General features: G+C 29.8%; 4 protein-coding genes across 5 annotated transcripts; 1 reads left to right on the top strand and 3 right to left on the bottom strand.

Moving 5' to 3' along the window:
• The first annotated feature begins 7,752 nt into the window (after window positions 1-7,752).
• Window positions 7,753-12,696, top strand: LOC137814624 (cytokinin riboside 5'-monophosphate phosphoribohydrolase LOG7-like). The gene is made up of 7 exons (XM_068617451.1): window positions 7,753-7,968; window positions 9,032-9,129; window positions 10,169-10,199; window positions 10,318-10,417; window positions 10,579-10,649; window positions 11,885-12,028; window positions 12,215-12,696. Exons 1-7 carry the CDS (start codon window positions 7,861-7,863, stop codon window positions 12,302-12,304), a joined length of 642 nt encoding a protein of 213 aa, XP_068473552.1. The 5' UTR covers window positions 7,753-7,860; the 3' UTR covers window positions 12,305-12,696.
• Window positions 12,697-13,706: 1,010 nt separating this feature from the next.
• LOC137814622 (uncharacterized) lies at window positions 13,707-16,554 on the bottom strand. Of its 2 annotated transcripts, none has more exons than XM_068617448.1 (4): window positions 16,087-16,554; window positions 15,877-15,998; window positions 15,707-15,770; window positions 13,707-13,927 (listed from the first exon to the last, which is right to left on the bottom strand). In XM_068617448.1, the coding sequence occupies exons 1-3, from the start codon at window positions 16,385-16,387 to the stop codon at window positions 15,708-15,710; spliced, it is 486 nt and encodes a 161-aa protein (XP_068473549.1). In that variant the 5' UTR covers window positions 16,388-16,554; the 3' UTR covers window positions 13,707-13,927; window position 15,707. The 2 variants fall into 2 exon arrangements, with proteins under 2 accessions (XP_068473549.1, XP_068473550.1); XM_068617449.1 differs by lacking the exon at window positions 13,707-13,927 and adding an exon at window positions 15,014-15,484 and having other exon boundaries at window positions 16,087-16,518.
• A 1,091-nt stretch (window positions 16,555-17,645) lies between these two features.
• LOC137814621 (2-Cys peroxiredoxin BAS1, chloroplastic-like) lies at window positions 17,646-20,578 on the bottom strand. Its single transcript, XM_068617446.1, has 7 exons — window positions 20,247-20,578; window positions 19,562-19,636; window positions 19,398-19,479; window positions 19,242-19,321; window positions 18,423-18,548; window positions 18,112-18,225; window positions 17,646-17,977 (listed from the first exon to the last, which is right to left on the bottom strand). Exons 1-7 carry the CDS (start codon window positions 20,433-20,435, stop codon window positions 17,861-17,863), a joined length of 783 nt encoding a protein of 260 aa, XP_068473547.1. The 5' UTR covers window positions 20,436-20,578; the 3' UTR covers window positions 17,646-17,860.
• Window positions 20,579-23,583: 3,005 nt separating this feature from the next.
• On the bottom strand, window positions 23,584-26,490 carry LOC137814620 (2-Cys peroxiredoxin BAS1, chloroplastic-like). The gene is made up of 7 exons (XM_068617445.1): window positions 26,137-26,490; window positions 25,464-25,538; window positions 25,300-25,381; window positions 25,144-25,223; window positions 24,327-24,452; window positions 24,013-24,126; window positions 23,584-23,864 (listed from the first exon to the last, which is right to left on the bottom strand). Exons 1-7 carry the CDS (start codon window positions 26,323-26,325, stop codon window positions 23,748-23,750), a joined length of 783 nt encoding a protein of 260 aa, XP_068473546.1. The 5' UTR covers window positions 26,326-26,490; the 3' UTR covers window positions 23,584-23,747.
• Between the last annotated feature and the right edge of the window lie 67 nt (window positions 26,491-26,557).

Genomic DNA, 26,557 nt, shown 5'->3' with positions numbered 1-26,557 from the left:
TTTGTAATTAGTGTAAAATCATTTCAACTTAATTATGCAAGTGTTTGAAGTGTCTGTCTATTTTTCTTTTCTACTTTTATTCCATGCAAAAAAATATTGACCGAAGTACATTAAGAAGCCAAATTTCAACTTCCATTTCCACTCAAAAGAAATCTGACTAATCCAAGATCAAATTCCTAACACATTCACACAACACTACATTGCTCCTCAGGAATCTTCAGCATTTTATCTGCTTATATTTAACTACATCCATAATACTGAGATATTCAAATGTTACCTACAAAACAAGAAATTTTGACATTCAAGTTTGCTGCATTATTATCGTAATAAGAGTAATAAATACTAAGATGAAATATGTTTTATCTAGGTATCCTTCAAAAATATGTCATTTTCTTTCTATTGATCTATAAAGGTCAATAGTACGAGTGATTATCCGATTTCAATCGAGACATTATTCTTCATTTAATGATTGAAATAGTCTAATTAATGAATCTTAAATGATGAACGATTATTTATGAAACAGTAAAAATAGTTATATGACTAATTCAAATGACTTATAATAGTCAACTCAAAAGAATACCACATGATCAACCAGATAGTACAATCTATCTAATCTCATACTCTTAACTCTTATAGTACTAAGAACTTGCTCCTAATAACTTAAGCATAGAAGATTTTTTTTTAGGTGGAATTTCCCTTTTATATTGGAGACCTGTTAGAACTCTTCTCCCGAAAAATGTTTAATTTTCACTAAATTGCACTCACAAACTCATTTTCAATAGAAATATAATATAATTGGTATATATCTATTTGCCTATTTATTTCTTAAAACTATCACTAGTATTTTTTATTTTTTTTGTGAAATGTTTAATTTGAAGAAAAAGTAAATGCAGGCACCTGTATATCACCTGAAAAGGTGACATAAATTATTTAGGTGAGTTTAGAAATGTTTGATTGTAGGAGTAGGAATTAAGAGAAGATAAAGCACGTGAAGGCATACCCCACTCCACGTAATTCATAGCTAATGGCACATGGGAGGAGTGAGTAGCGCCCAAAATTACAAATCAACCAAAGCTACCACCATATGTGTGAACTGCCAAATATATGTGTACGCTATAAGCTAAATTTCAGGCTTAGGAACATTAAACGACAATATTATATTTGGTGTTGTCAATTTTTTTTAAAAATTATTTCATATACTGCTTTCTCTAATTGTTTAATTTTTTTTATTGATATCAAATTTTAACAGAAGGTAAATTTAACTCTAACTTTTAACAAAATTAATTTAATAAAATAATATTTACACACATATAATATAATTTTATCATATATTTTATTCAATACAAGATGATTTCTGACAAAACAAAAATTATACAGACTGAAAACTGAAAATCTCGAAAATAAATTAAATTAAATGATAAATCTATTTAATCTTAATTAAGATAAACTTTTAATAAGTCTTATACTCTAATTCAATTCAATGAGATAAGATTTGTAGTCTTTTATATATTAAAATTTGACCGTATCACAGAAAATAATAATAATAAGTTGTAATAAGATTTTTCTTCTCAAAATAATTAACGATTTTATTAATAAAATAGTTTGTTAGAAATTAGTCGAGATCATAAGCAAAGTATGATATAGGATTTCTAATAATTTCTCAACCAATTTTAGTGTTATTTCGGATATGAAGTGAATATAAATTTAATTACGAAACAATAAGGTCGAAGTCTCATACGGCCACGTTTAGCTTGCCCGCATAGTTTGACAAATCTAGAGTTGGGCCTAATTGATTTTTAAACGATTTTTTTTTGAACGAATTGAAGTTTAGAGAACAAGGGAAACTGTTTTTCTATTTATTTATTTTTTTGTCACTAGGTGGGTTTGTACTTGTGTTCTTATTAAAAAGTGTTCTATTCGTTACACTTTTCTGTTCTAACTCGGATGGTACCTGTAAAATACATTATAACCTTAAGTTATATTTAATTTTTGGCATTCGGTATGTTTATTCCTTTATAATGATATATATGATTTTTAGAATCTGTGCGTTATTTATATTATTTTGATAGACATTTTTTATTGGTTCAGATTAGAGAACTTGAGTCATGTTTAGAAATGTATTATCTAATTATTGATTGTTAATTGTCTTCACTAACTCTACTAAAATGTAATTGGATTTATGGTATCATTGACATAATGACTCGAACGGTTGCGGATTCTTAGCACGTGTTTAGAATAGTTATGAAAAATAGATTATTTTAATAATTGATTATAATTTATTTTTGTTTGAGTGAACTGGTTGAAATGTCAATCTAAATAAATTCTCTTTAATGTAAAAACAAATTGCATAAAAATAGTATGTATAAAACTCAAGAAACTGTTAAAATATATTGTTAAGTTATAAATTTCCAAATGTAAAGAAGGTTTTTATTTTACAAATTTCAATTATTATTCCAAACACATCTTATTTTGCAAACAGTTTGTTTTTCTTTCCAAAACGACAAAATCTTAGTATTCCCACTGTCACAAAGTTGCTTTTAACATGTTTGCATATTTTACAATAGATTGTGCGAAATCTCTTATTAATGTTTATCGGTGTTTTAGTTTGAAGAGAAGTAAAAGAGAATACGTGTATTTTAATTATAAATGGTTTTCTGAAATTTGAGAACTATTAAAAAAAATTATATTTTCAATTAAAAAAAAATCTTACAAACACTTATAACAAATATTCAATGACTCCATAGATAATCTCATAGGATTTGAAAGGAGAGATTATGTTTAGCTTTTTGTTTAGTTTAAAGAGTTGGAGAATTTGAGAGAGAAAACAAGATCAGAATTTTTTACTTGACATCTCAATTAGGATGATGATACCTCAAGCAACAACTATCATTTGTCATCACATGAAAATATATTATTAAAAAAAATACAAAAATATGAAAGACTAGACCAAAAACTTATATGTCAACAAAAACCATACATAGGTAGACTATACTTATTAAAAAAAATTATACATAGGTAGACTATACTTATTAAAAAAAAAATTATAATAACAAACTATATAAAAATTTATTATACCAATTAAAAAATTCTCTATGAATAAATCATAAATTAGTCAATTTATCACAACATCATAACTTATTTCATTACTCCTTTTAAAAGTAGTTTTCAGTTTCTTAAAATTAAAATAAAAAATTAATTATAAATTAGAAAGACTTAAATTCACTTTTAATCATGTAATTTTGTATGATTTTAGTTCTTATAAAACTTTAATTATAGTTAGTTTTTTCAGTTTTTTTAATTAGAGTTTATTATTAGCAATATATTATTAACCTAATAATAGGAAATGTTATATGTTTATAAATAATATATTATTAATTACTTGTTCATACAATGTATTAATTTATAAAAATTAACAACACACTTTTATTATTTTAATAAATATCTTAATATTTTTCAATAACAAAGGCCATATGCCTGGGGAAGCCACTGTGGACCACTAAACGGTATAGCTGTATGAAAGAAAATCATGCTTTACTCCTATTACTTTTCTGTCGACCAAAAAAACCTTATTCAGTTTAAATACCTTGTTATTACTTTCTTAAATTTAATTCGTATTTTTTAATCTTTATTATTAAAAAAATAGTTGTTTTAGTCACCGAATATTCAACTGCATGTTTGTTATTTATCCAAAAATATTAAAGTTTGAATTATAATAAGATTTTGTCAAATTTTAGAAATTAAAAATGTCACTTTTAAATTGAAAAAAAATATATTTAAATTTAACATACTAAAATATATTTAATTTTATTAGTTATCTTAATATGTTGTGTTTCGGACATTGGATGATAATTTCATTTAGCAGGACTTTCCAAAATAAATAAATAAAACTCAAAAATTATCCGAAAATAAATAGGTTGAGTGGAAAGAGGGAGATAATTTTGTAACAAATATTTGGGCCTGGCCCATCCTTTTAGTGGGGCCATTTTGAAAATAGGTAAGATCCAGTTGTTGGTATTGTATGCAGTAAGCACATCATCCTCATGTGTCCCTCTACAACAATAAACTTGTCTCAATTTTTTTCTTGTTTTTACTTATCGATTAGTTATTTTTGCCTTTTATTTTTAAAATAATTATTTTGAAAAATCTTTTCAAAACAAGTATTTTTTTCGGAAACCTTGTTTGGCTTCAACTACATATTATTTAAAACAATTATTTTAATTAAAGTTAATATGAACATTTATGCGGTGGTTAAATTAGATTTGGGTTAACCGCAATAATAAATTGAAAAAGGCTAATTATTACTCCAAAATCGGCATTTAACACATTTTTTTAATATTGTGTTTGAGAAGAAAACAATATATATTGATACTGTTTATTCTCGCTCCTCTTTAAACATTTTTCTTCAAAATATTTTTGGTGTTTAATTGACACTGTTTACTAACAATAATAAAGATATTATAAATAATGGTTTTTTAAATAATATTTTAATATTTTATAGTTACGGCGGATGAATAAAAACAGGTCTTTATTTGAATTGAGAGAAAACAGAATCAAGATGAAGATTTAAAATTAAATAAATAGAAAAAAGGAGAGAATATTTCAAAAATTATTTAATCAAATTAATTTCAATAAACCAATTTTAAACTGATAAATGTAATTGAAGAGTGTAGCAAAATACCAATAATTTAAAACATTTATATTAAAATAAAACATATTTTTATTTTATCATTAGGTTTTGGTAAAGTTAATTATTAAATTAGCCAATAAAATATAAAAGTATATTTTTATACGATTTTAATCTTTTACATAATTATAATTTTAGTATTTAAAAAAAAAATACCAACGTTTTCTAACGATAACTAAAAGTTAGAATAAGAATGCAATTGCTAAAATAATTAGCATACTGTAAACATAAAGTTAAAAATATTTTAAAGTAAACTAACAATTGAAATATTTTTTCTATATATTTTTTTTCTCGTATTTTTACTTTTAAAGATAATTAAGATTTTAACATCGTATTTTTTCTCGTTAATAGAAGAAATTTTAAACTTGATGGCAAAAAATGGTAAAAACTATTAAATATATATTACCAGTTTCAAACTAGTCGACTACGAACCTAAGTATAATAATCGAGTCGAGTTGAAAAGGGCTTATAAATTATAAGTTATTCAACAAACTTTAAATTAACTTAAATGTGACATTATAAATATAGCATAGTTGGCAAAGTGATAAATATATTCAATATTCAATCATATATTGAATTTGAAATTTCTACTAAAATCATCACATTCTTATTAAATTTTGTGTTGGATTAAGTTCCGACAGAATTATATTTTATAGATGTAGTTGACAACATGGTATTTATGTATCTTTCTAAGAGCTTCGCAATTTGTTTGAAGGTTTCTGAATCCTAAATATATATTCACAAAAGAACGTGGATTCACACGTGACGTGCATGCTGGATAAACTACATCATCCGCTGTTTCATGAGAAGTTTAGGTCATCTAATTAAATTTATATTTGGTGTATGATAACACAATTGAATTGGATCATATATTTTCCATAATTTTTTTAACCTTTTTATAATAATTATAACAATATTTGAGAAAAATACTTAGAATAAGAGTCAAAATATAAGGACAGTGAATTTTTCTAGTTTGAAGATGTGAGACACATTTTCGTTTTCATAACGAACTGTTTCGATCTCAATTAATCGATGTTTCCTTATGGTTTTTTCTTTAAAAGCATTTTGATAGGTGAAAGAAGAAAAAGTATATAAATAATCACTCGTCTATGAACTATGTTAAATTATATTAACATATTTTGAAAGGTAATTTTACAAATAATCATGTTTATAATTAGTTAATTGATAAAATTTAGGAAAAACTAATTTAAATATTTAAATAATTTATGAAAGATTTTATTGATGTTATGCTTAACTATGTTTATATTTTTAAAATTTTAAAATATACATTCATTTTTATTATTTATAATAAAATATCATTTTTATTTTTTTTATAAATGAAACTCACATATTTTATTTTTTAATAAAGTTACAGTCAATTTTATTATAAAAAAAATACATTTTACTTAATAAAATAAAGGAGGCGAACGTCAATATATTAAAAATATAAAGGAGATGAATGTATTTACTAAAAATATAAAAAAAACTATTTAAAATTATGAAAAGAAAATACGAGTATTATTTTATTAAAAATATAAGGATTGTAGATATTTCGTTTGAAACTAAGAAATCAGTATAATTTTCTTTATTTGAAAAATGTAAGTCCAATTTTAGAACCATATATTGTTAGAGATAATTTATATTTTTGTGTGCTTATAAGTCATAAATATTTTAATTTTCCATGTAAAAATTAAAATATGTCTGGATAAAATAAAATAATTTTTAACTCAAATTAAAAAATGAGTCTATTATTGAATTTTTTAAATCAAACGCACTTCTTGTTTTTTTTATTTTAGTTAAAAAATAATTTATTATTTATTTCACCTAATTATTATTTATTTGTTGCTATATAATTGTCATCTCTGTTGGTAAGATTTAATTACTTAATTTACGAGGATTAGTAAATTGTCAAATTTATTACTAAAAATTGTAAATTTATATTTTTTTAAAATTTGTCTTTTTTTTTTCTTGCTGGTCAGGTTTTCACTCGTCTATTGGAAGAAAGACTAATTCTATACATAGTAATGTAATTTTTGCTGTGGACTCATTACATAAAACGGAAAACAAAACACAAATTTCTTATTGTATACGGATTGTGAGTACAATATACCTAATTAGTTATTAATCCATGATGTTATTCTCTCTTTCTTCTGATTATTTATCAATAAATATTTTTTTATTTAATTATTAATATTTTAGCATGCAAAAATTAATGAATGAGATATATATAGATTAAAAGTTTTATAAAAACAAATAAACATCACTTCTAATTTGAGTATTATTTTGAACTTATGTTTTGTCATGGGTATTTTTTTATTGTTATTATTATTACTTCACCACTCACAAGGCATTGAAGCAAAAATTTATAAAACTTCAAACTTATTTTAATTTTAAAAAAGTTTAAAACTCAAAACCAACATCGATTCAAACAACTTCTTAAGATGTAAGCTCCTTGCAAGCAAATGTTAGATTAAAAGATAAAAGAGGTTAACTCAATCGAAAACGATAAACTAAAATTTGAATCTTTACTATAATGTTTACCACTATCTCAAATAATTTGTTTTAAGGAAAAATATGTGTATTCATACTAAAATATTAACTTTGAATATGAAACCTATTATTATTTATGTGTATAATAAGTGTAAAATATTTAAGAATCAAATTTAGTGTGAGTATAAAATCAAAAGTATAATATAATATTAAGAAGAGAAGAGATAAAATTTAAATTTAACTTATAAATTATGAAATGTTATAATCTTTATTCTCTAACCTATAATAACTTATATTATTTTTTTAATTAAAGAAACAAGAAAATATGAAAGGAGCTGTTTAGTGTGCTTAATTTTTTATACATGACATGTGGTAATTTTAATATAAATAAATATGTTGTTATAAGTTGAAGTATATAAATTAGAAAAAGGCATGCATGTAATATATGGGAGTTAATATAAGATATTTATTATTGTATAAATTAATGATTGGAGGGAGAATAGTTGGGATGTGAGTTTGAGAGGGAGGAGGGTATATGATAGTATGTCCACATGGATGAAAATAGATTAAAGAAATAGTCACCTTCTTCTCATTCTCAACCCTCTTTTCTTTCTTCCCTATCTCTACCTTCTACCCCATATATAGAGCCCACTCACACACACAATATTACATCCATCCACCACAAAATGGAAGACACCAAATCCAGGTTCAAGAGGATTTGCGTCTTCTGTGGCAGCAGTTCAGGCAAAAAACCTACCTATCAAGAAGCTGCTGTTCAACTTGGCAGGGAGCTGGTAACGTCCCTTTTTCTTTTCTTCCACCTATTTCTTCCGTTACAATATTCGAATCCTTTCTGTTCAAAACTTGCTCTAAAAAAGGCGAATTGAAATCTGGAATTGGTTGATGATTGAATCTGAATCCCCCGGGATTTTTGGTTTTGATATCATATAGATTAGTTGGATTCAATGAACTTTTCCTTTTTTTTTTCTTTATCTCTTGCCTCTTTTTGTCCCTTCAGCCGCATTGCTACATGAACCTCTCTTTTGTTCCATTTACTAACCTTTTCTTCTATAAGTTTTGTACTAATTTTAATGATTCATTTTGATTTCTCACTCTGGAGCTCCACATTTTTCCTTTCGTCACGCATCTCTCTTCCTCTTATTTTCTTTTGTTTTTATGTAAAAAAATAATAAACAAGCTCTGGAGTGGCAACTCGTGCTTATGATTTTGGAGGAAATGTGGTTTAGGGTTTTAGTTTGGCATGAGAGAGAGAGAGAGAGAAACGCGCACATATGCACACAGAGAGATTGCGAGGATGCTAGCTGTAATATGCTGTCAGTTAAGCTCTGCCTTCTTGCATGATCTTTGTTTCCCCCTACAATACTTTTTTTTTCAACACTCAAAAACCTTCAATCTTTAAATGAAAACAAATAAATAAATAAAAACATATTTCCTTTTTTTTTCTTTTTTTCTTTTTTCTTTTCTAGGGAACAAACGTGCTTCCTAGGTATTATTACTCTCTGAAGTGTGTTATTATATATCCTTTACCATTTCCCACAAGCTTCCATGACCAAATCAAACATCCATGTTTTTTTCCATATGCCCGGTAGTTGTCAGCCTAATATATGGTAAAAACTCTCACTACTCTATTCGTTGTTTCAGTTAAAATATATAATAGTAAAAAAATGGCATCTTCGTACGGTGCCCTTTTGGTTGCTCCCTCCACTAAACGGTTATAATAAAATTATATTATTTTGACCATGTCCAAACTTATTTGGTTTCGTTTGTTTAATTGTGTTTTCATGATGAGTGTTGTGACACGCGTCTACGTGGTTTGGTTTTCGATGTGTTTTGAAGGTGGAAAGAAGGATTGATTTGGTGTATGGAGGTGGCAGCGTGGGGCTTATGGGTCTCGTTTCTCAGGCAGTTCATGATGGTGGGCGCCATGTTCTAGGGTTTGTAATTCTCACTCTCTCCCATTTTGTGTTGCACATGTGTATCCATATATGATAGGCCAGCTTAATCATTTTTTATGAGCCATACTGTTTTTTTTCTTCCACGTTTCCTACTTCCAAGGCTACATTTGTGTTTCCATTCTCTTCAAGGTAAAGGTTGTGTGTAAGGAGAGTTACCTTGAATGTGACTTTGGAATTAGTGAATTAAGTAAGACAAAACATGTACTCACTGACTCATTCCTCTTTCCCATGTTCTTTGAGAAATGGTAGAACATCACGGGATCAAATGCTGGCAATGTGGGACATTATTTTCTTAATCAAATTAAGGTTCCGAGTGTAGGTTCAAAGGGAGCATCTTGGATAAAGAATAATAATAAAAAAATCACTGGGAGTAATAGTATGTGGGGCATTCTGCACCGTTGTTGGGATTTAAAAAATGGATAAAGAGAAAATTGAAAAATGTGACCTTTACCGGTAGTTAGAAGCTTCTTGGGCAGCTTTGTGTATTGGATAAAGTTGAATCCCTTTTGTTGGCTCTTCCAGAAAGGGACGTTAGAACGTTTTTGCGCAACAATTGGAGCCAACATCAATTTTTTTCTCAATAAAAATAACTCATTTTATATAAGTTAGGCAACGTCATGTTTCCTTCTTTCAGTATTTTATTTATTTTCTTCTTTCTTGCACTTCCAAGAAAACATCGATTCCTTCTTCCACCACTCAATTAGTTTAACATCCTCACTTTATACTATATCTTTATAGTCAATATGGTTAAGTTCCCATTTTTTTTCTTATAAATAATACCTATATTAATATTATAAATTAAGGTCTTTTAGTTACATTATTCTAACCACAAATTAATACCTGTGTATATATATAATAGATTTGTTACTTTTTAAAAAATAATATTAGATATATTAAATTCATACATCGGTATCATTCACCAAAAAAATGAAAATGTTTCACCTTTTCAATTTGTTGGACATCTGAAACGGGAAAATCTTGGCTTTGATTGTTCTGACCATGGGCTTGTTTGGTGCAGGGTTATCCCAACAAGTCTTATGCCAAGAGAGGTACATATAAATCCCTTTGTGAATAACTATTTAATTTATAGTAAATTAGTATATGGTGGTAGCATTATTAATTAAAGGTGGTGGATGAATGGTGATAGTTTTGCAAATGAAAATGCAGATAACAGGTGAACCTATTGGGGAAGTGAGAGCCGTATCTAATATGCACCAAAGGAAAGCTGAGATGGCCCGTCAAGCCGATGCCTTTATTGCCCTCCCAGGTAACAACTACATTTTTTCTTAACTATCAAAAACACAACATCCTCAATCTTCATTAATTATTGCATGAAAGGGGATGTTTCTTGTTCTTTCAGAAACATTCATGTATACATATATAGAATAGAACTGCTTCTAATTTTTGAAGCAATGGATGGATTAACAGGAGGATATGGAACCCTTGAAGAATTGCTCGAAGTCATTACATGGGCTCAGCTTGGGATCCACAGCAAACCCGTAAGCTCTGCTCCTCAATTTTAATGCCTTCTTAACATTTATTCCAATTCTCTTAAGAAAAATATTATTATAAAGTAATATGTTGTTCATTAAAATGTATTTTTTTATTGCACGAGTTAAAACTAATTATAAATTATTCAGTCTTCAAGTGAGATGCTGAAAAATAAGAATATTGTTTAAGAAATAAATGCTTTTTTAGTTATAAATATTTGAAGATAAATTCAAACTCCTCAAATTCTATATATTTCATTTATCTTATAGAAACCTCTGCGCGAGAGAGGGCGAAAACATAGGAAAATAAAATTTGATACAGTAGAATCCATATATAGCTTTTGAAATGGAACAAATGATATATTGTGAATGTGGATTAACTTTTTATCTATTATTTTTATCGATAAAGAATATAATAAAATAAGTTGAAACATTAAAAAAAAAATATTTTAACTCTTATACAAAGATATATTTTAGACTATATGACATTACTCCTATAATTCAACAATTTAAGAAAATTCTTAATACAAAACATTGTAAGAGGATACATTTCAACAAAAATTGTCTCATCACTTTTCTCATTAAATATCAACTAATCTTAAAAATAAAAAATAATTAATTATGATTAAATTAAATATTCTTTTATAAATTAAAAATACTAATATTTAAAGTAGTTTTTTATTATGAATAAAAATTATAAATTGATTTTTATCTAATATTAACTATAAAGATTTTACCTACTAATTATTTTAAATTTTAACTTATATATTACTGTTTTTCCCTTAATAAACTCTTGTGTAGGGTTTATTATCTATTGTCATGTTACGATATACTACTATTTTTTTGGTTAAATAGCCAAGTTGATTATTAGTTGACTGGATATATGACTCAGTTAAGTAGAATGCTTCTCAACAACTTCCAATTCGATTCCATTATATTGGATGCTACTTAGAATATATACACTAGTAGTTTATATGTATGATATAAATATAAATGTGATTAACTACCAGGAAGCTTCAATACATACAGAATCCGATAAACTTGGGCTATTTAATTGGAATTCACATGAGAGAATAGTCTCTGATCTTTCTTAGTTAATCATTGTCACGTTACATAATTATGAAAGTTCTCCATTTGAAAAAAAAAACTAATATAAAACTGATAAAGATTGAAACAAATTGGTCAATGAGAATTGTTGGTAACATAGATAGAAAGTGTTGATTTGTGAATTTTGTGAGATGCAGGTGGGGCTCTTGAATGTGGATGGATTTTACAATTCCTTGTTGTCTTTCATTGACAAGGCCGTTGATGAAGGCTTTATATCCCCTAAGGCACGACGCATTATCGTGTCAGCACCCACAGCCAAACAACTCATGCTAGAACTAGAGGTGACTAAATACTGCCTCCCACTTTAAAAATACAAAATGACCCATGTTATGTTCTTCAAGGAACCCTTCATCAATAACTAGTACTACTACTTAATATACAACTTGCTAAATCAACTTGTTCTTCATATTCCATGTCTTTTCTTGCTTGTACTTTTAATTATATCGACATATATTTTATGGAAGCAGGAACATGTCTGTGAGCAAGATGAGTTTGCGTCCAAGTTGGTGTGGGAAGAAAGACTGAATTTCGTTACTGAATCAGAAGTGGCCATGTGATTAATGATCCATGGTTTTTTGGGGTTTTACATTTATAGCATTTTGGGTACATAGAAGTAGGATTCAATGAATGACTCATTATATGGGCATAGGAACCTTAGAACCAATACACCATTTTTTTTTACCAACCTTTTTTAGCACACGGGAAGGGTTGTTCAAAATGTGGAAAATCCTAATTGAAATTTATGTTTCCATTGCCTTGGCAATCACGGCAACCTTTTCAGCTTCACTCTTTGAACCAACCATTACTTTTAGATAAATTCTTTAATAACAACTTGATCAAAATTGCCAGTTGAAAAACACTAGAGAATATGTACTCGTAATCAAATATGTAACCATCTAACTCCCTCAAGGGACAAATGGATATATATATCAATTATGTTGTTCCTGAATTCATATTGCTGGATTTAATAAGCTGATTAATAGGTGTTCATCCATAAACACGATGTATATGCACAGCTGTCTACAGGCAATCTTCCTTTATTCTTGGGTACATGCTTACACAATAGTATAGAAATAATTGGAAGTGATTTTTCATTTTATATAAAAGTAGTTTTGCATTGTACTAGATGTCTAAGTCTCTTTCAAATTGGCTACCTGGTGTTGGTAATATGATAAAATTTTGTGCAAGTGGCCGAGTTTTTTTTTTTTTTTATAAAAAATGCTCGAATGACTACTTTCAAAGAAAATAATGACAATCATGTTAAAAAGCAAAATTATGTTCTGATTAAAGTATCTCATTCAATTAAATGAGAACTGAGAGGGTATATTATATTGATACTAATAAATAAATGTTAATGAATAGAAGGATTGAGAAGGTCATGTTAATGTCTAATGTGACGATTGAAGGTAATACTTAATTAAAGGTGAAATGAATATTTTGTATTTAAAAAACTCATTCTCAATTCTATAATTTGAAAATATTTTTTTTTCTATTTACACATTTCAATTTATATAATTCAGAAAGTATTTTTGAATCTAAAATATTTTTTTCTTTAAAAAATACAAAATTCAAAAAGAATTTTTAGATCCAAAAATATCTTATGAATTTCATAATTCATATATATATATATATATATATTAAAAAATTGTTATAAATTATAAAATTCAAAAAAAGTTCAGATCACCATCCCAAATGAAAAACATCAATAAAAAAATATTATTTTTTATGATTTAAGAAACACGGAGTGTCACAATAAGATATGGAGGTGTTGAAAGATATAACATTAATTGTTATATTCAATTATTTTATTCTTGTATAATAGGTGTTACTTTTTTCATTCTATAAATGTAAAGTTATGTTAAAACATCTCTAAAGGGATAGGTTTAAGAGTTTTTTTAATTCTTCGAAACAACTCTTTTTACTGAGATAAAACATGTCTCATTTACTTCTCCGAGCAACTTAATAATAAAACATTATTTTATTTACGAAAGAAATTATTCAATCTCGAAGTCCTTGATGCTGTCAAATATTTCTTGGCCTTAGAAATGACAAGGTCCTCAAAAGGGAGTAATCTATCTCAAAGAGAGTATGTTTCGTCGGTGTTGGTTTCAATACCTACACCTATGGATCTTCGTTTGAACTTGTTAGCCACAGAGGACAAGATATTGCTTGAATATTTTCTGTATAGAAGGCGAAATGGTCACATAATGAGCTTACTTCACTGTTTCTTGACCAGATATTCTGACAACGTACACAAATTAAGCCAAAACATGGCTTCACCAAACCAGGAGTTAGCATATACAAGCAATAATACATCATTTACTGTAATACATCGAGCGAGCACCTGCCAAAGAACTATTCATTTGACTTCAAACACATCCACACCGACATTCATAATTAGTCCAATTAGTTCATGTCAAATCTGCCCTTCAGATCATTGATTTGTTATCTAAGTCATTAACTGCTGCTCATTTTCAGACCTTACTTTTCAAACCATCCTTGGTCCGTACTTCCGATCTTGAGGGGTATTGCAACTAATACTGATAATTAGTTAGCTAGCTATCCAACCATGTATTAGCTGGACAATGAAATTAGTTTAAGTTTAAGCTACTAAACTTTTCACTGTATATATTCGCCTCTTTAGTAATAACGGTTAGATGAGTGAGAAGTTTTTTCCCTTTTTCTCTGAACAATGTTTGCACAGTTCAATAGTCCATAAGCAATAGTTCGTAAAGAAGTGGCGTAAAAATTATTTCAAATAGCAGAATTAATGTGAGGTTAATGATTGGTACAAAATTAGTACCCACTAGTTGTATTCAATTAAGTCATTCAGATCAGATCATCTAATCTAAGTTTCTGGGAAAATTCTGGTCACCAACCACGATATACGCACGACAAAAAAAACAAACTATAAGAACTACCTATATGGATTCACCAAGCTCCACTCAGACGACAACAAGAATTAAAACCAAAAAAAAAAAGAATAGTCCTCATTCAACTAAAAACTAGAGTATTCATAACTGGTGGCAGGTCAAGACCAGGTTTGGCTGCTAGAGATCATTATAGTTTATTCAATTCTCTATTGCATTGTCCATCAGAAACATAGTAACTAAAAAGGCATTGGCATATCCTTAGAAACCAAAACTAAGTTAATCGAACAATCATAGCCCACCAAAACAAAAGCCTTGTAAATGAAGGAGTGAATACAACATAGTACAAAAAAATTTAGCCACAGATGTAATGAGAGCTAATGCAGTGTAAAACAATAAGATCAAACAAATCAATATGCATTGCAGTTTTGTAATTCAACATTTCAGTGCCACAAGTTATTGATCATTAAGAAAATAAGACCAGATCTTCTCTGTCCTCTCCCTCAATTTAGCAACCAACAACAAAAACAATAATCTTGCCTATATAGATCAATAAGTCACATGGCATCATTGAGTTTAGTCAGAAATCAATTCTCTTTGATGTTATTATTCAATTCATCTACAAACCACCTTATTGTTCGTAACTGATACCTCGATGAAACAAAATGGAAACTACAGCATTTAGCCAATGACGAATATGGACAATTCTACCGAAATTTGCCCTAAATGTTTTTGTTGATTGGTGACTGCTGACTCAATGACTTCAATAAGGTAAGAGATAATGTCGTTTGGTGAATCTGACCAATGATACCAACAAGGCAGTATCCCAAAGACCATATGTTGGTTGTATATTTTTGTGCAGATAATCTGCCATACAGAATGTGCACAATTTGATTTTGAAACAAAAAGGAAAGGAGAAAAAGGGAGATTATAATGAGGATTATTATGCAAGAAGCTTTGATGAGTATGTAACAATAACATGTAACAAAGATAGCACAATTATACAGATATTCCAATAACAACATTTTTCCAATGAGATTTCTCATCCGCACCAAACAAATTTTCTTTGTCGAGAGCCGTGTACAGTACCTTAAAAATTCTCGGGACTATCATCCAATTGTTTCTCGTCTTCTATATCAACCTCCAAAATCTCCTGAAACCAAGGCATTAAAAGGGCACAAGTTATGTAACTGTTTAGCTTTGCACTATTTACCTGAGTGTTGTTTTCGCGTTTTAGAAAAGAAACATAAGAGACTCACAGGAATCCTCTGTTTGAGATAATTGGCGATTCTGGCAAGGACCATGGAGCGCTCGTGCCAAAAGCGACCCCTAAGGCTAAGCTTCACAAAAGGTCCATCCAGGTCAGCTAGTTCAACCACTCCTGAAATTAGACTATGCAGGGTTACTCCATTACAGTTATCATCACACCAGAAACTACCAACTACCAATCAACATAACGCTTACCTTACCTGTCATACCAACAGAGGTGTCAAAGATTTGACCCAGCTCCTGTCGAGCGTCCTCCAAAACCTGTTTGACGTTGTTTTCTGTGAGGTCAATCGGCGGTGGAACGGGAAGAGCCGCTGATAGAGGTTTCAACATCCTCCGTGCTTTGCCACGTGTCATTGATTGAAGGTTTGTTGTGGAAGGTGGCTTTGGGGCATGGTAATTGGTGGTGGTGCATACCACCACTGATGAGAGGTTGAGAGTGCTTACATTGTGGTTACGGATGTGAAACACACAACACAGGCCCTTCTGGATTACGGACATACTCCTTCACTCTGCGTTTCTTCTTTCCCTCAATTTCTAACTCTAATCGGATAATGCAACACAGTGAAGTGGGCGTATATCATCGGATATGGATGGATAGACCCTAAAACATAAGTTTCTTGAAATAAAACACATTTTTTGACATGGCCTCCACACTTTCTTTTCTTAAGAAAAAACATTCCTTAATTAAGAAATATATTTACAAAATTTTCAATGACAAATATTTTTAAAATTTATTTTATTCTTCAAAATTACAAAAGTATTTTAAAGTACTGTATTCTAAAACCATTTTTCATATTTTTTGACAAAAAAACATTTATGTTCCTCAAAAGATCTCACAAGTCCAACCAATGGGCTGACTGCAGACCGTGGCACCCTCTGTCAATGGCCAATGGCTTTGTCTTCACAACTGAAGCATGAATAGTAGTCTGAATAAACATTTATAATGGTATTGTTAATATCTAGTAGATAAAACGTCAATGGAAATGTGTATTGTTTATTTAATAAATTGACAATGTAAAAGTATTATTTACTTTTTCATCCGGAAATTAGCTACGGCTTAAATAGACCTGTGGTGCTAAATTTCACCCTTGCAGTCAGTAAAACCCAATGTTGATTTGGTAAAGGCATACAAACATTACAACCAAAGTCACCTTGTACAACTCTCAATATATCTAAGATCAGTTTCATTACTCAAAGAATTATAATTGTTTTGAATTGAATTCTCTTCGTAAATGAATTTGATTTTATTAAACTGTTAAAATGGATTACCTGATCATGTCTATGAAAAACCCATACGATATAATATATTGACGCGTTTATAGGATAAAAACTTAATTGGTAAGTACATTAACTCTTCCATTGCATTTTTTATCTCTTTTATCTGCCGTTGTAGTAAGTATAATAAATTCCGATACAAGGGCCAAGTAACCTAAAGCTTCACTAATAGCTTATGGCTGAATAAATAGAGTTTTTATTATTATATAAGATCAGAATTCTCTCTATTTTTAACACCCTACTTCACCATGTATTCTTAACACGGAAGGACTCACCTGTACGAGAGAAAGAATAGACATTTCGTGATGAATTCAGTATATTTATATCCAAAAATCAACAGGCCTGTAAGTGTTAAAGAAATTCGTAATTAATGATAATTTTTTTTGGCCTTACAAATCTTAATATAAATCCAGTTAATTCTTACTTGCTTGATAAGGCTACATAACCCTGACCGCTTTTAGATCCATCACAGATAAAAGCATTGTCCATAAATAATCATGAAATGCATCATAAACAGCTGTAATGATAAAAATTGATACATAATTCATAAAATAATTTAGCAACGCAATCATTTATATAATCCTGAAGCAGATCCTGCCAATCAAAACTATATAAACTTGCGTTGCAAAACACAAATTCCTTTTACACCATTAATTGATACACGTGAGCAATTGCTTCTCTCAACAATTATCCTCCCTAAATAGCAGAGAAGTACTCTTTGCTAAGTTTAGGGTCTGGTTTCATGGACTTCTCACCAGGCTTCCACCCAGCTGGGCAAACTTCATCTGGGTTCTCCTGCACATACTGCAAGGCCTGCAAACCAATGCACATAAATGGATGCAAAGAATTTATATAAATGACAGATTACTGGAAGAAACAAACAAAAAGTTAAACATATACTAAAAAATTGTCAATCCTGGTGTTGTCCTGATTTTTCGTATAATTACCTGGAGCGTTCTCTTTGTCTCATCAACACTTCTACCAATGGCCAGGTTGTTAATGGTAGAATGCTGAATAACCCCTTCCTTGTCAATAATGAACAATCCTCTCAATGCAATCCCCTAATCATTGGAAACATTTAGAATTGTTGTGAAAGGTGCTAAAAAAGTTAATGAAAATCAATAGTTTCACAAACAATATTTAAACAATGAACCTAGACAGCATCCTACATTTCTTTCCAGAGAATTTGAAACTAAAGCACAAAATACATTGGGGCTGATGATAGCAGGGGAATATGAATATATCATTATAAAAATACCTGATCGGGAATGAGAACATCATAAGATTTTGAGATGGATTTGGTGACATCAGAAATCAAAGGATAATTCAAGTCGCCAAGACCACCCGACTTTCTATCAGTTTGAACCCATGCAAGGTGTGAAAACTACAATGATAACAACAGCACCACTGATCAAGAAGAAGCAAACTTAAGAAGGGCCTACGGATAAGGCTATAAAAAGTTAATTGTGCATTTAGAAATAGGAACGGTAATAGATCATAACATAAAAATCTGTCTGTTTTCTTGGGAACAAGTGGGAATACTGCGTCCCACTCCACAATGTCACACATCCTTCACAAATATTGAGAATAACATTACATCTGTGGGTCAAGAAAAAGACATTTCAATTATTAAGGTTGGAATGAACTCATTGTCCAATATTTGGCTTTCCATAATTTATATATAGTAATTTCCACTGACCATACTGTCCGATACATCCTAATTCTTTGCATTAAGTTTGAAAGAGAAAAAAATGCAGAATTCATACAGTTTTGCCAATTATGCTCAGAACTCTCAGTCATAGCTTCTTCCTCTCAAATGAATCATTAAAACCTTAACCTAAGCAGTTAGAGGGCAAAGTCATCGAACACCTTTCATGTTCTCAGCAGCTTGTATACAGGCAAAAAACATGTCTTTTCAAGAATCGATACAAGTATTACAGCAAACAAAGCCTTTTTCCTCAATTGGTATTGTCAGTTATATGGATCAAACAATGCCATAGAATAAAAGTATGGGGAAAAAATTATACAAGAGCTAGAATGTGAAGAAATAATTAAAAAAGGGATCAAAACAACTCACAACACTGTCAACTGACACACCCAAAATTTCTGTATTTAGTGCCTCAAACTCTGCATACCGGTCACTGAAGGCAGTGATTTCTGTACACAAGTAATGTAACAGTTAAAAAGGAGAAAATTTAGGATCCACAACAATCGCAATCGGAAGTCTACTAACCTGTCGGACAAACGAATGTGAAGTCCAGTGGATAGAAAAAGAGGATAACATATTTTTTCCCAATATAATCAGATAGTTTGACCTGACAGACAAGACAAGACAGCGTTTCATTCAACATAATTTGTAATCACAAAATTTACCAATCAGCATTCCATCGTAAATACCTTGATGAACTCCTGATCAAAAACGGCCTCTGCTTCAAAATCCGGTGCTGTGTTCCCAACTAATGGAAGTTCACTCTTTCAAAATAAGCAAACAAAAAAGAATAAATAAATTGCTTCAAAGGTCAGGCCAGAGAAATACTACACTCTAAAAAAATTGAGTTTTCAGCTTCATCAAGGAAGTTACAGCTGTAAAGGTTTGCAGAAAAAGATTCTCCCACACACGAACAGAAATTCCAATACAAAACTCACAACCTTGAAGAAGGAAGAATGTAGAATTACCATATTATTTTAAAGCATTGTTCGACTAATTACAAATTACAATGAATCTGTGCTACACTGGATGACATGCAACACATCTATGAAGTAATATGCTCAGAAATGCAGCAAACAGAAACAGAATTTTCACAATCACCGCCGTAGTTCATTTCCACAGTTCAGTCACAGAAGTGCATAAAATTAGCAGGTGAGCGAGAGCAGCGAGGACTAGAAACAAGAGAGTTGGATATGAAAGCACACATTGATGGGAAGAGAGAAAAATGCACAAAAAATAGAGGCCAACAAGCAAGCAAGCAAAGAAGCAGGTAACAGTAAAATCAGCAGAAACATAAAAAAGGAGCAAATTGTTGCAGCGCAATGTAAGATTTAAGTGGGAAAAGGAGAGTAAGTGGTAGGAGAAAAGAATTACCGAAGCCCTGGCAACGAAGGTTCTGAGAGGGGGAGATGAAGGATTGAGAGAAGTGCGTAAAGGTTTGAAAAGAGAATTGGGGGAATTGGGGAAGGAGAGGGAAGAAAAGGAAGAAGAAGGGAATTTGGGAGAGAAGAGAATGTTAGGGTTTGAGGATATGAGAGAAGCACAGGGAGCTGAGGAAGCCATGGGAGAGTGGGAGAGTGAGAGAGTGAGTGTAGATAGAATAGAATGGACGACGGAGAAAGCAGTATTTATCTAATAAATAACCTAAGAAATCAAATTCATTTTAATTTTTATGCACATCATATTTCTACCAATTTAACTTACACGGGCGTTTCAACATCTGATGCTGTGATGATGTATTCGAAATATATTTAAGTAAATTCATATAATAATGAAATAAAAAAATTGACTTCAGAAGTTATTAAAATTAGGTTTTCACGTATTCAATAAAAAAATAGCCAATATATCATTGACTAATCATAAATAATAATTTGTGTTATACAATTTAAAATGTTAAAAATATTCAAAATAATCAACTTCACAGTTTTTTTGCACGTATTCTTTTTGCATATATTACTTTATAAAAAAATGGTTTAAAAATTATTGCTGTAATTGTTTAAGTTTAATGAAAGAATCCCAAGCATTACAAAGAATTCATATCACTTATATGGGAGAATGTAACTTTATCGGTAATATTCTCTGAAAAAAAATGTTATCTTTATTTAAATCTTAAAGAATTGCTGTAAGGTTTAGAGTGATCTCCCAAAATCAACATCTTAATATTATTTTATGTTTTTTTTCGATGATATTTTTTTTTGTTAGTATTAATGTATTTATTAAAGTTTATTTGAAAGGTGGGTGTTTTAAGAAACTTGAAATCATAAATATATTAGATATATCGTATTTATAATCTCTCCAATACACATTATTTAATTGTGTAAGTTATTAGTTACCATAACTTGTGAATAATATCTTAAGTATGTAATAATCAATTTTATTGTAATTATATTAGCATATCAAGATATTAATTCAACCTACAGGGGTACATAAAGTATTTAGAATAAACAACATATAATTAAATATTATTATTTTCTCTTATTTTGTTAAATAAAGTATATTTAAAGATACTAAAGAACTATGTTCAATATTATGTGGTGTTATCACATAACTAAAACTAAAATTGAATTTCAATTTAAATAATTAAACTCTTATGAAGCAAATTTATTTCATTAGTAAATCTTACTTCAAACAGATAATGTTTTAGTTTACTTTGATTATTCTGAATTTTTCCTATCCACACGTTCTGGTTGTCTTTACTTTTTTTAATGTTTAATTAATAAAACATTCTTTTATGGAGTTTTCATATGTTTATTTTACTTATCTTTCTAATTTAATGGTTAGGTGTCCTTCGATTCTTAGTCTGTGAAACATTTAATCGTTTCATTTTTTTTATCAAAATAAACTAAATAAAAAATCTCTAAGTACAGTCACACAATTTATCTCTCAAATTAGACTTGTGCAAGTTCAGAATTTGGTTGATAGAAAATCAAATTCTGAAATGCAAGAATTTTTTTGAATTTGAAGATGAATTTTAGATTGAGGAAATTGATGGATTTGAGAGGAAATATTAACTAAAATAAAGTTATTTAGATTAAGAGAAAGAAATTAAAAGTGAATAAAAAATTATGAAAATTATATTTATAATTTTATATACAAAATATATATTTATTATAATAATCCTGTAACTATAAGTTTCCAAAATATATATATATATATATATATATATATATATATATATTTCTTACAAGTCAATTGTTGTTGATTTTAAATTTAAGATTATTTCTAAGATTTTGGCATATCGGCTTGCTCTTGTGTTTGCTAGAATTATTTCTCCTAATCAGTATGAGTTTGTGCAAGGCAGACAAATTCAAGATTGTATTGGTATTGTTTCTGAAACTATTAACTTGCTTTCTAAAAAAGTTCATGGAGGCAATGTGACTTACAAAATTGATATTCACAAAGCCTTTGACACTCTAAGTGGGAAGTTTTTACTATTAGTTTTGTCACGCTTTGGTTTTCACTCCTAGTTTGTCGATTAGATTAGTACTATTCTTCGTTCAGCTATACTTTCTATCAAAATAAATGACAATTTAGTGGGTTTTTTTTCCTTGTTGTAGAGGTGTTAGACAATGTGATCTTGTCTCCTCTACTTTTTTGTCTTGTGGAGGAAGTTCTTAATAGAGGTCTCTCAAAGCTTGTGAATGATAAGAAGATTCTACATATGACTAATCTGCAAGGTTTTTTCACTTTCTCTCATATTTTATATGCGGATGACATTTTTATAATAATTTTCTTAGACATTTGAGTAATTTTCTTAAAACATATGGTAATTTCTCTAGTCAATATGTTAATAATTCTACAAAAAATATATTTCACTAAATATTCAAAATACTTTTTATTTTTATCTAAGTATCGTGCTAATTGATTTGGTGGTCAACAAGATAAGGTAATTGTTATTTTTATCTTCCTTTCAACAAGATATTTTTCTCTTCGATCTCTTTCAACTCGCCCATTAAATAAACAAGTTATAAGAGATTGAAGAGATAATGAGGAAGTGGATCAATGAGTTGGAGACATATAAGTAACAATCATATAATCCCCTAATGACAAATCAAATGATAAAACATCTAAACAAAAATAAACAAATATTTTGAACACTCAATAAAACAATTTTTTTAATAGAAACTCAATTAAAAATAATCTAATTTATAAAATTTTAAACCTTAAAATAATGATAAGACATATATTTGTATGCGGAATATGATAAGTAATATTTTATTACAATTATGTTATAGAAGTAAGATGTGTTCTACTTAAAAAATAATTAATAAAGAAAAGTACAAGGAAGTCAATTTTAGAAATGAACAAATCCGACTCTTGATTTCAAAACCATTATGAAAAGAACCGTTCGGATAAAACACTCATGCCAAATAAAGCCAACCCTTCTAATGGAAGACTCGTACTTTTGAATGGGAAAATGCCATTATGAAGACATTTTACAATAGATTCATCGAACAGGAATTTATAAGTGAGATACAATTGACAACTGATCATGAATACAAGATATTCCTTTCCACAAATCAACAAGGATGCATTCTTAAAATCCTATGATCATTTTTGTTGGTGTTTCAAATCCTATGATCATTTCATGATTATTCTTACACATACCTACTTGCTCGATAAGGCTACAAAACCATGATCCCTTTTTCCTCCATCATATATAAAAGCATGGTCCATAAATAATCATGAAATACATAAAAAAACAGACGTATTGATAAAAATAGATACATAATTCATTCGAAAATTATTGAACAGTATGCATTTATATAATCATGAGACCCTCTCAATCAAAACTTTATAAACTTGCGTTGCATTATACAAATTATCATTGATTGATACATATGAGCAATTGCTACTCTTCAACCATTATCCTCCCTAAATAGCAGAGAAGTACTCTTTGCTAAGTTTAGGGTCTGGTTTCATGGACTTCTCACCAGGCTTCCACCCAGCTGGGCAAACTTCATCTGGGTTCTCCTGCACATACTGCAAGGCCTGCAAACCAATGCACATAAATGGATGCCAAGAATTTATATAAATGACAGATGACTAGAAAAAAAAAAAAAAAAAAAAAAAAAAAGAGTTCAACATATACTAAAAAAATTGTCAATCCTGGTGTTGTCCTGATTTTTCGTATAATTACCTGGAGCGTTCTCTTTGTCTCATCAACACTTCTACCAATGGCCAGGTTGTTAATGGTAGAATGCTGAATAACCCCTTCCTTGTCAATAATGAACAATCCTCTCAAAGCAATCCCCTAATCATCGGAAACATTTAGAATTGTTGTGAAAGGTGCTAAAAAAAAATAATGAAAAGCAATAGTTTCACAAACAACATTTCAACAATTAATCTAGACAGCATCCTACATTTCTTTCCAGAGAATTTGAAACTAAAGCACAAAATACATTGGGGCTGATGATAGCAGGGGAATATGAATAGCCATCAATTTAAAAATACCTGATCGGGAATGAGAACATCATAAGATTTTGAGATGGATTTGGTGACATCAGAAATCAATGGATAATTCAAGTCGCCAAGACCACCCGACTTTCTATCAGTTTGAACCCATGCAAGGTGTGAAAACTACAATGATAACAACAGGACCACTGATCAAAAAGAAGCAAACTTAAGAAGGGCCTACGGATAAGGCTATAAAAAGTTAATTGTGCATTTAGAAATAGGAACGGTAATAGATCATAACATAAAAATCTGTCTGTTTTCTAGGGAACAAGTGGGAATACTGCGTCCCACTCCACAATGTCACACATCCTTCACAAATATTGAGAATAACATTACATCTGTGGGTCAAGAAAAAGACATTTCAATTATTAAGGTTGGAATGAACTCATTGTCCAATATTTGGCTTTCCATTATTTATATAGTAATTTCCACTGACCATACTGTCCGATACATCCTAATTCTTTGCATTAAGTTTGAAAGAGAAAAAAATGCAGAATTCATACAGTTTTGCCAATTATGCTCAGAACTCTCAGTCATAGCTTCTTCCTCTCAAATGAATCATTAAAACCTTAACCTAAGCAGTTAGAGGGCAAAGTCATCGAACACCTTTCATGTTCTCAGCAGCTTGTATACAGGCAAAAAACATGTCTTTTCAAGAATCGATAAAAGTATTACAGCAAACAAAGCCTTTTTCCTCAATTGGTATTGTCAGTTATATGGATCAAACAATGCCATAGAATAAAAGTATGGGGGGAAAATTATACAAGAGCTAGAATCTGAAGAAATAATTAAAAAAGGGATCAAAACAACTCACAACACTGTCAACTGAAACACCCAAAATTTCTGTATTTAGTGCCTCAAACTCTGCATACCGGTCACTGAAGGCAGTGATTTCTGTACACAAGTAATGTAACAGTTAAAAAGGAGAAAATTTAGGATCCACAACAATCGCAATCAGAAGTCTACTAACCTGTCGGACAAACGAATGTGAAGTCCAGTGGATAGAAAAAGAGGATAACATATTTTTTCCCAATATAATCAGATAGTTTGACCTGACAGACAAGACAAGACAGTGTTTCATTCAACATAATTTGTAATCACAAAATTTACCAATCAGCATTCCATCGTAAATACCTTGATGAACTCCTGATCAAAAACGGCCTCTGCTTCAAAATCCGGTGCTGTGTTCCCAACTAATGGAAGTTCACTCTTTCAAAATAAGCAAACAAAAAAGAATAAATAAATTGCTTCAAAGGTCAGGCCAGAGAAATAGTACACTATAAAAAAAATTGAGTTTTCAGCTTCATCAAGGAAGTTACAGCTGTAAAGCTTTGCAGAAGTAGATTCTCCCACACACGAATAGAAATTCCAATACAAAACTTACAACCTTGAAGAAGGAAGAATGTAGAATTACCATATTATTTTAAAGCATTGTTCGACTAATTACAAATTACAATGAATCTGTGCTACACTGGACGACATGTAACACATCTATGAAGTAATATGCTCAGAAATGCAGCAAACAGACACAGAATTTTCACAATCACTTCCACAGTTCAGTCACAGAGGTGCATAAAATTAGCAGGTGAGCGAGAACAGCGAGGACTAGAAACAAGAGAGTTGGATATGAAAGCACACATTGATGGGAAGAGAGAAAAATGCACAAAAAATAGAGGCCAACAAGCAAGCAAGCAAAGAAGTAGGTAACAGTAAAATCAGCAGAAACATAAAAAAGGAGCAAATTGTTGCAGCGCAATGTAAGATTTAAGTGGGAAAAGGAGAGTAAGTGGTAGGAGAAAAGAATTACCGAAGCCCTGGCAACGAAGGTTCTGAGAGGGGGAGATGAAGGATTGAGAGAAGTGCGTAAAGGTTTGAAAAGAGAATTGGGGATATTGGGGAAGGAGAGGGAAGAAAAGGAAGAAGAAGGGAATTTGGGAGAGAAGAGAATGTTAGGGTTTGAGGATATGAGAGAAGCACAGGGAGCTGAGGCAGCCATGGGAGGGTGAGAGAGTGAGTGTAGATAGAATAGAATGGACGACGGAGAAAACAGTATCTATCTAATAATAACCTAAGAAATCAAATTCCCTTTATGCTACTCCCACCTACCTGCTGCATATCATATTTTTATGGAATTTTTCGCTCATTTCCCTCCACTCTCCTTAATGAATATACTTGTACCTTTACTTATATTTATCTAAATATTATTTTATAAAATATCAAAATAAAAA

Source organism: Phaseolus vulgaris, chromosome 1, assembly GCF_000499845.2.
Source record: "Phaseolus vulgaris cultivar G19833 chromosome 1, P. vulgaris v2.0, whole genome shotgun sequence".
NCBI lineage: Eukaryota > Viridiplantae > Streptophyta > Magnoliopsida > Fabales > Fabaceae > Phaseolus > Phaseolus vulgaris.
The sequence above is the reverse complement of the archived record's forward strand: the minus strand, read 5'-3'. Positions and strand labels throughout refer to the sequence as shown.